Source organism: Embiotoca jacksoni, unplaced genomic scaffold, assembly GCF_022577435.1.
Source record: "Embiotoca jacksoni isolate LCO1_2020_lvr unplaced genomic scaffold, fEmbJac1.0.p SCAF_9, whole genome shotgun sequence".
NCBI lineage: Eukaryota > Metazoa > Chordata > Actinopteri > Embiotocidae > Embiotoca > Embiotoca jacksoni.
Window position 1 is genome coordinate 8205377 of NW_027185447.1, and position 9284 is coordinate 8214660.

The following is a 9284-nucleotide window of genomic DNA, read 5'->3' on the forward strand; positions in this document are numbered from 1 at the left end:
GAACATCTGGTGCCGGGGCTCCAGTCGAGGCACCTGTTTGTGGTGTGGAAACTGAGTGAGACTCAGGAATTGCTCGAGGCGATGGCATTTAAAAGCTTTTTTTTCTCTCTATTCTCTGAATAAATGCGCATGATCTTAACAGAAACATTGTACATCTCTGCATTAAAAAGTTGTTAACCTGTCTAGTATTCAGTGTGTGACACAATAGAGACATGTTGGCCTGTCCGTCATTTGCAGCAGGTACTGTGCTGTGAAAGCCAAAACTTCTGTATAACTACAGTGGACAAGCAAATTACAGTGGATTAACTCTACATTGTTCCTTGGTGTTTAACTCAACTGACACATTCAAGTCCTTAATTACAGTTTACAGCCTGTGGGTGTCTGGAACTGCAGTGATTGCAGTCGGTGGAAAGGAGAACAAGGATGAGAGTGAGGATGAAGATGGCAGAGGGATGTCATTGTGAGGGGAGATACACTCACACTAGCATGTCTGATAGTATAATTTGTTCGCACAAGATGTTCAAAGAGATACTGTAGCTCGTAAAAACTGTGGAAGCAGCTTGTTCAGGTCAATGGAGGAGCAGCAGAGAGATGTGTAAATGATGCAAAATCTGAAATAATAAATTCACTTTTCCCTCTCTTCCTTCTCCCGGCATCTGATATGGAACCTATCTAAAATTGTCTCCATACATCTTGTTCACTGCCTTCTGTTGAGTCGCCAGATACAAACAGTCACTGTCCTTTTGTCATTTCAATTGATCTGAAGTGGCCTATTCTTTATTTAATGACTGGCTGACTTCCTATAAAGAAGCACTTCATTACTGCATGGCACAACAAGCTGATGGAACAGTGCTGTGGGCACGCTGTCTGCGGTGCACACATGAACATTCAGGATTTGATCATGCTGAAATCAAAACAGCCGGAGCTTTGTGTCCCTGCACATTTTCAGTGCATGCTCATCTCTGTGTGTAAGCCCATTATCTATGGTACCTGCACAACCGCAACACTGAATCTAGTCAGTGTTTGGCAAATGGCCTTTTTTCGTGACGCACATGTACAATTACTTGCCCTAATATTCATATGTGTCCTCGAAGCCTTTATGATAAATATTTGTGCTTTGAGGATGGGATTCAAAGTCGCTTGATTTATGTCAGCTCTTCGGGTGACTCAGGAGGCCTCCATGTTGAATAATTTTTGTTTTGTTTTTTCATTTTTGTAGTTCACGAAATTGTAAATATCATGAATTAATGGGATCTTTGCCTGAAGGAATCAGTCCCTTTCCAAAGAATTAGTGCCATTTATTATTTGAAGTTATTATACCCATCCCAGTGAAATTGATAGAAATGTGAGGATTCAAGTCGCGAATCAGAAAATGTCCCCGTATCAACCACAAAGGCTGCTGTCATGGCGTGAGCTCTTCCATTGTACACTGCCCTGGTTGATTCCGTTTTTGTCTTCAGATGACATCATCACTTCAGTCAGTTCACTGACTGTCTCATATCTACCTGACTTAGAGAGAGACTACTTTAAAAATTCCAACTTAAATACACTATTGCAAAAATATTGTTGTTCTCTACATAATTTTTTTTATTATAGTGTTTGATTTTATGTTTTTGTTTTTTCAGGATATACATATATATATATATATATATATATATATATATTTAACTTTGGCATACCTCGAGCATTTTTTCTGTTGCCAAAGATTCAGAATTCAGTCTTAGGCTTTAATTGTGCTATTCCTCTTTGGTACCATCTGTACTGGATGTTCTCTTCTACTGAATACTACCAAGCTACATCCACCCACAATAAAAGGAAAGGTTTTTCACAACTTAAGGTATGACCTAAAGATGTGAAAGATTCGACCTCAGGGTGTGAAACGGCGATAAAGCTGAGAACCTAGATGGGCATTGGAGGGGAAAGATAAAAACAAAAATAAGTGTGGGTCTGAGTAGCTGTGGGCATTTTCGAGGGATGATGTCCCTTTTTGTATTTCAGAACAGGCTGATTGACTGGACCTACCAAGAAAAAAAAAAATCTTTCGTGTTCAATCAATAAGACAGACAGGGGTACATTATGAAGGATTGGGTGTCATGTAACTTCTAATTACTACAGCTGTGGCATTTCAGTACCAATAACTGCAATGACATTTACAATGTACACTTATTCGTAGCAAAGGCAAAACGTAAAAATGGCTTTCAGCAAAAAATAAATGGAGTGACGCCTGCGAGGTAGTTCAGCCCGTCAACTCGAGCTGCTCCGCTCTGCATCATGTGACATGCCACATACTCCATAATCATCTGCTATACAGACCCTCCAAATTTGGCGATCTATTTAAGCTGGGAAATTTCCCATCTCCCCCTTTCTACCCGTGAACAACACTGCTGTCTGCGTCAGTTCTGCTGCCTGTTTGCTCAGCCCCACCACCACCCCAGCATCCACCTGCAGGCTCCGGGGGGGTTATGATATTTGCTTATCACACCCCAGATATATCTGTGTAATGCCATCTACGGGGAGTGATGAGTCCTGAGCCTAGACGCCAAACTGAAACTATGTTCTGCTGTTGAAACAAACATTTCAAATGTGAGTTGTCTGAATGAAATAGGGATATAAATTTAAACTTGACAACATTTACAGCGAGTGTTCAGTTAATTTTTCTTTTTTCTGTCAAGCTATATTTTATAGATTATAACTAAGTCTTCAAAATATTTCAAAATCCACTTCATAACAACAAATACTTTCAATTATTCTACTAAACATTTCAAATTTGGCACATATTTAAATTCACAATAAATAAAACCTACTTCAACTCAATGTGTAGGGCTTTAAAATGATTAACTATGAACAAAGTTGCAGAATGTGTTTGTGTTACGTTAAAATGAATGTACATCATGTAATGTATATTAAAATGGATAGAAGTGGTCTCAAAGACATCTTTGTTTCTTTTGTTTTGGAGTTCTAATATGATTTAGTTCACTTATGTTAACTGTATTTACCACATACTTCAATATGTGATTATGTAAATGAATACCAACCACCTAAAATATAAAGAAAATTGTACAGATCCAATAAGAGTGATGTTTCCTGTTGAATTTAAAGTGTTTTAGTAGTTTAGTTTAAAAAAAAATATAATAGATACATACATACAAATATGATATCTAGAAAATAACAATGAAAGAATACAAAACAACATGCAAACATGAGCAGAGCAGAAGAGATTTCAAAATTAGTAAAACAAATCACCCTTAAGGCAAAAGGGAAAAAAAAGGTATGAGTGTCTAAAGAACCACTAGCAGCCCCTGGAGGCTGCAGTGTTAATTCAAATTGGGGGGAATATCTTTAAACCAAGACTGCAAAATGCCAAATATAAGAAAGTTGTCAGGATGTTTACAGTTTTATGACAGTGATGCAGCTCTGTGGAGGGTTATGTGTAAGTGGAAATAGTCCAGGATCTTTCTCTATTTTCACCTTTAAGATCCCTCTGAGTTCTCTGGAAACAAAGGCTCTGTGTCTTGAAACCAATTTACACTCCCAGAGGCAATGAAAAGGAGACCCCTGGTTGGGATGATGCATAAAGCCTGAATGGCACAATAGTTATTGTTCCAGGAATGCTATGTTTAGAGTCCGAGGGTGTCATGGATGATATCCAAGAGGACAGCATCTGCCATCAGTACAGACTCCATCGGGGTTCAACATCCCACCAGCTCAACATCAGGAAGGAGGAAAACGAAAAGGTCGAGGCCGACAAAGAATGCAATCAAAAAGGTAATTTACAGAGGGCAATTAACATCAATGTTTATATGGATAATCATTGTAATTCACCTCAGATACTAGCTATTAGTGCTTTAGCGTTGGGGAAAACAGGGGTTTGGTTATTATAAGCTACTTATCATGCATCTGTTGCTGGCTGAAAGACCCCGGTCACTTTTGAATAACATCAATATCCGTATTCCATCAAAGCCGACAGCATGAATACATTGTGATTCCTCTGTTATTAAAGCTTTTACAATGAAGGTTGAAACTAAAGCATTTGGCAGAGTGCAAATGCAGCCGTCTAAAAAAGAACAAAAATTCAATCTGGTTTCATTCACTGTGTTGATGTAATGTTGACTGTTTTCATCCATGATAAAGAGATTAGGTGCAAACAAAAGGGCCGTGCTGGTAAATGTTGTGGCTATAGTGTATTTATTTTTCTGAGGCTTTTATTTGACAGCCTCTCAGCTCGGCCATTATCAGAGCAGGGCCTGAAATAATTAGCAGCTCAAGGTCTGTTCTGATCAGCTTCACTGTCTAAACAACAGTCACAGGGCACTGAGGTGTGACACAGGTGATTGGTGATTTTCAATTCTATAAGTATATTTGCCTTTTTACATTCACATTTGTTCAGTTTTAACATTCAAATTCAACAATATAAAGCAATCAATGTTAAGGGAAAAGTCACAGTCATCCAAACTGTCATTTCCTCTTAGAAACATGAGGTGATGAAACAATGAGAAAGAGTTTAACAGAACAACAATGAATCAAAGTTGTTCTAACGTACATTAGTTTGATAGGTTTCTCTGACTGAAGAAGGTCGGGTGTGATGACAAACTGATCATGTGCCTGTTTCACTTTGTTTACCTTAATGTCCTCCAGGCAGGACAGAGTTCATTCACCCTCGGATCAGGAAGAGTGAAGCACTCCAAAACACGCAGTATCTGCAAAGCCACCATGAGCAGGTGAGTTTCAGTTACTCATTTCTGTGAAATAATCCTTGAAACTGCTGCCATCACACCTAATTCTTCCCAGTGGCTTCTGTGTATTTGTCTTGTTTTCCTTCCTCCATGTCTCCCTGAGTGTGGAAATGACAGGATTACACGGCAGCTTCACCTCCCCCGACTTCCCCCAGCCGTACCCAGACAACCAACACATAGTGTGGAACATTACTGTACCAGACGGCCACAGGGTCAAACTCTACTTCACCCACTTCAGCATGGAGCCGTCCAACCGATGTGAATACGACTACATCCAGGTAGGAGAGATCCCAGCTCCCTCCGTCTGAACTGGAGTCAGTGGTTTATTGCTCACTAAAAGGCCTCTGACCTTGTCAAACCAGGTTTTGGCACAGGGGAACGAAACCTTGCGGTTCTGTGGTGAGGAAGAGAAGAACTATGAAAGCACCCCCAGGAACACCATCATCCTGTCAGCCGGGAACCTCATGTCAGTGGTCTTTAGGAGTGACTACTCTAACGAGGGCCGATTCACTGGCTTCCAAGCATTTTACACCTCTGAAGGTGAAACAGGATAGTGACAAGTGATGCCAGAGGGCAGATACATTGTTGGCCTCCTGTAATTACACTGAGCAAAGCTTAGCAGAGTGCAGTGAAGTTGACAGAAATAATAGCTGGATTATCATCACAGGTATAAACAGTCAAGTTTTTAAATAATATTCCAGATTTAGAAAAAAAGAAAGACTATACAATATAATAGAGGCAAAACGCAACAGGAAACAGGTTAGACACAATTCAAGGAGATTCCAATTTTACATATATTTTAAATTTGACAAACTATGAGTTCCTATTTTAAGGTGCTAGCAACAATACATACAAACAAAATGTGCCAGTACAGGGCCCATTTTTTTTTTCTTTTGTAATAATTTTTTTTAAAAAGTCTCCCTGCAATTTCAGTTTTTATATAGAATTACTACATTTTTAAGTTTCTAATCTAAACCTATTATATTTTCCAGTAACAATCACACCTCGCAGCCTGCTGCAGCTCCGTTGCATAAACAGTTTGTTTATGTTCAACCAGTTGACACCACGTTTTTGTATGAGTCAGAGTTAAGACAAACTAGTCTCATGAAGTTTCTGCTTTACTTACAAAGGCAATGGTGACTTCTACACTGCAGGACAATGCAACCCAAATAAATAATCTCAGATTTTCTGACGTGGGTTCAGACACACTTACAATTTACAAAGTATCCACAAAAAGACAATCCCACATTCTGATTCACAGATTGAAAAGTGCATTTTTACCATGTTGTGTTTCACTCTCTCCTGTGTCTGTCTCTCATAGACATCAATGAGTGCCTGTCCAAGGTAGATGGGGAAAGAGTGTGCGATCATTTTTGCCACAATTACATCGGTGGCTATTACTGCACCTGCAGACAAGGATACCTTCTCCATGACAACAACAGATCCTGCACAGGTAAGAGCAATACTGACTAAAGCTCAAATCTTTCCGTTGGCACTATTTACTGAGGTCCATCTGAGCTCAATCAAAGTGAGTCGGAGGCTGTGTACTGAGGTGCAGTGTTAAGAGCTTGGCATACAGCGTTTTACTGTGTATTGATCTTTGTAAATAGGGTATGTAGTGTTTCTCGAGCTAAATACACTGCTGCTCACTACCAGACACCGCAGATATTGACGGCAATAAAGCAAAGCAATTTTCATTAGTGTGCATTGACCTCTGTTTGACACATTTGACGACAACACATTTAATTCCAGTGATTGTTAAGGATATGATGATTGCCAAATCTTTCCGTTGGCACTATTTACTGAGGTGATATTGAAGTGTTTATAAGATAATTACGGTAAAACACAAAATGTTTCTGATTTCAGATTTTTTGAGAAGGGACAGGAAAATGTTATAATATTGCTGTGTTGTAAACTCCTAACTCCACCTAATTATTGCGCAAAAAAGCCATTTATCTTTCACATATTTCAAAGTACTACAGAGAAAAGTCCTCCAAAAAAAATTCTGTGACATTCCACACAGTTAGTCGTGTTACATATTTGATTTTGTTCTGTCATAGCTGGCCTGTGCTTACTAATTTCAGACTGAAAAGGCATACTGATGCAGAAAGTAGTTGATCTCTGCCAGCTGGTGTAGGGCGAGGTTAATTACTGTCAACTCCTAAGGGAAAAGCAACTTCAAAATGGCATTAAAAATTGATACCTGTGTGGAGCGCTAATAGTGCACTGACACTTGGTAATTAATCACAATTACCAGCTGATCTGCCTTGAATTATTAGTCTTTGCCAGAGGAAAAAGGGTGACAAAACAAATCATGCAATGAATAGGCAAAAATTATTATCTGCCTACAGATTGCACTAATTATATGAATTACAGCAACTCTGCCTCTTTGCAATTCTCATTTGTTTTTGTCTGCGACAACATCTGCACATTTGCCCGGGCATAACGCAAACCTAAATGAATCCCATCATTTATGATGCCAGGAAATGTTTCATTAGAAAAAAACATTTTCTTGTAATCAAGAAACTTTTTAAAGCCATTACTTCGTGACCCAGCAGTTTAAGGTGCAGATAGAAGTTCCATTTTGTGAAGTCATGACTGAAACACATCCCAAAGTGACCACAGTTTAAGACTTTATTTAATGTGTCTCTACAGTACCGTGCCGTAGCCAGATGTTGACGTCGCTGTCGGGGGTTCTGACTAGCCCAGGTTACCCGAGCCCCTACCCACCCATGAGTCAGTGCGACCACACCATTCAGCTGCCTGAGGGCTCCAGAATAATCCTAGAATTCCTGGAGCCCTTTGACATAGAGGGACACCCAGATGCCCCCTGTCCGTACGACATATTGAAGGTCAGTAATGTGACTTTAGAATCTAACACACACAAGATGATGAATAAGCAATGTATTCCTCCTCATGCCCGTGGAGGTAGTCTGTCACTGACTTGTCTTTATTGGGTGATATACTGTATGGCCATGCGGTTTCCTGCATATTTAAGTTTGGCTACACATTAATCAGTCAGGGAAGTAATAAAACACCATCCTATTTTTTCTTTGTTGATGTTTCCCTTTAAAAGATTTCCACAGCTGGACAAGAGTATGGGCCCTTCTGTGGCTCGAAGCCACCAGGCCCCATCGACACAGGAAGTTACCAAGTGCATGTTACATTCAGATCCGACAGCAGCGGGAACAATAAGGGATGGAAGATCAAGTACACCAGAGCCAAGGCTGAATCTCTCCCTTTAACTTAAGACTGATGGCTTTTTGGCAAGAGAATTGACTGAATTGTGTTTCAATTGTCTTTTATATGGTACTTTATTATTTGTTACTTGTGCAACTAATATAAGATTTTAAGGACACTTTTCCCAATTTAGAGAAGTATTATTTCTCCATTCAAATCTGTACATTGTGACCATGAAAATAATCTAAGGCTGTGTGTAATCAAGCATTTTGATAAATAGGTATTCCTCAAAATGCGAGCATTTATTCTGCTCTATTCTAGTTGAAGACCGACTCTTTTGAACACAGAAATAATAAATTAATTCATGAGAAAGTCAGTTTGTCTGGTCTGAGAAACAATAAATGCCAGTTGTTTAACCTTCATACATTATGCAGCTTGTTCTTAGCAATCGCGGCTCCTCTCCTCTATCAAAACATTCATTATAAGGTTCTTCAGACCCAATTGCCCCTCATCTGACACTTTTGCATTCACTTAGGAACATTTCCTCCATCTGTGTGCCCCACAATTGGTGCACAAGAGCACGCCTGAGTGTGTTAATGTATGAAGGAAAACCACTTGTGCTGATTTACTTTTACCGTTTCGGTTGCTCCCGTGTTTGATTTTGTTTCTTTTATTTCTTGTCTCTTAGATTGAGGTAAACCACATGTGACGTTATGACTTTTTGTTTTTGTCTAACCATTGTATTTTAACTTTGACTGAACTGTTGTACCACATACCACTACAGTTTGAAGGCCACCACAACTTAGCAAGGCAAGGTACGTACTGACCCATATATCACCTTGGCATTTACAACCCTGCAGACTCATAAGGTCTTAGGTGGGCATAGTTTCTCTGAAAGTCATCTAACTACATGTTAAAAAAAGGTTTGTTTCCAGCATGAAATGCCCAAACAGTCCTCAGGGCACCTGGGTGCTTACAGAGCAAACCTGCAGTTCTTACCTGAGCACTGTTGAGTCACAATCTGATGCACATTGTGTAACATGTATCAAACTCGCTCCGAACTGTTCAGCCTAGTTGGAGCCAATTCCACAGGAATTACACACCCCATGCAACCTATTAACCAGCTGATGGAAAATATGTAGCAGCAGCACGCTACCAATAGGCTTGTTGCTAATATACCCATCACTACCTCATTCATGCATGAACTCAGTGCAGAAAATAATATAAAGGAGACTCTTTTTTAAAAAAATGTTTATTGTTAACCATGGAGGAGCCTTCCCTAATCAGTATTCATTGTATTTTCCCCAAGATTTTTTTGTTGTTGAAATCTCAACAATACAACACCTTTCAATTAGATTGTGCATAATTCTA

General features: G+C 39.4%; 2 protein-coding genes across 2 annotated transcripts in view; one reads left to right on the top strand and one right to left on the bottom strand.

Moving 5' to 3' along the window:
* cntn3a.1 (contactin 3a, tandem duplicate 1) overlaps window positions 1-9284 on the bottom strand; it is a 285629-nt gene that overhangs the window by 256793 nt on the left and 19552 nt on the right. The gene's annotated exons all lie outside the window — the stretch shown is intronic.
* On the top strand, window positions 4697-9248 carry masp2 (MBL associated serine protease 2). The gene is made up of 6 exons (XM_069141256.1): window positions 4697-4718; window positions 4789-5011; window positions 5096-5273; window positions 6055-6186; window positions 7389-7585; window positions 7810-9248. Exons 1-6 carry the CDS (start codon window positions 4711-4713, stop codon window positions 7981-7983), a joined length of 912 nt encoding a protein of 303 aa, XP_068997357.1. The 5' UTR covers window positions 4697-4710; the 3' UTR covers window positions 7984-9248.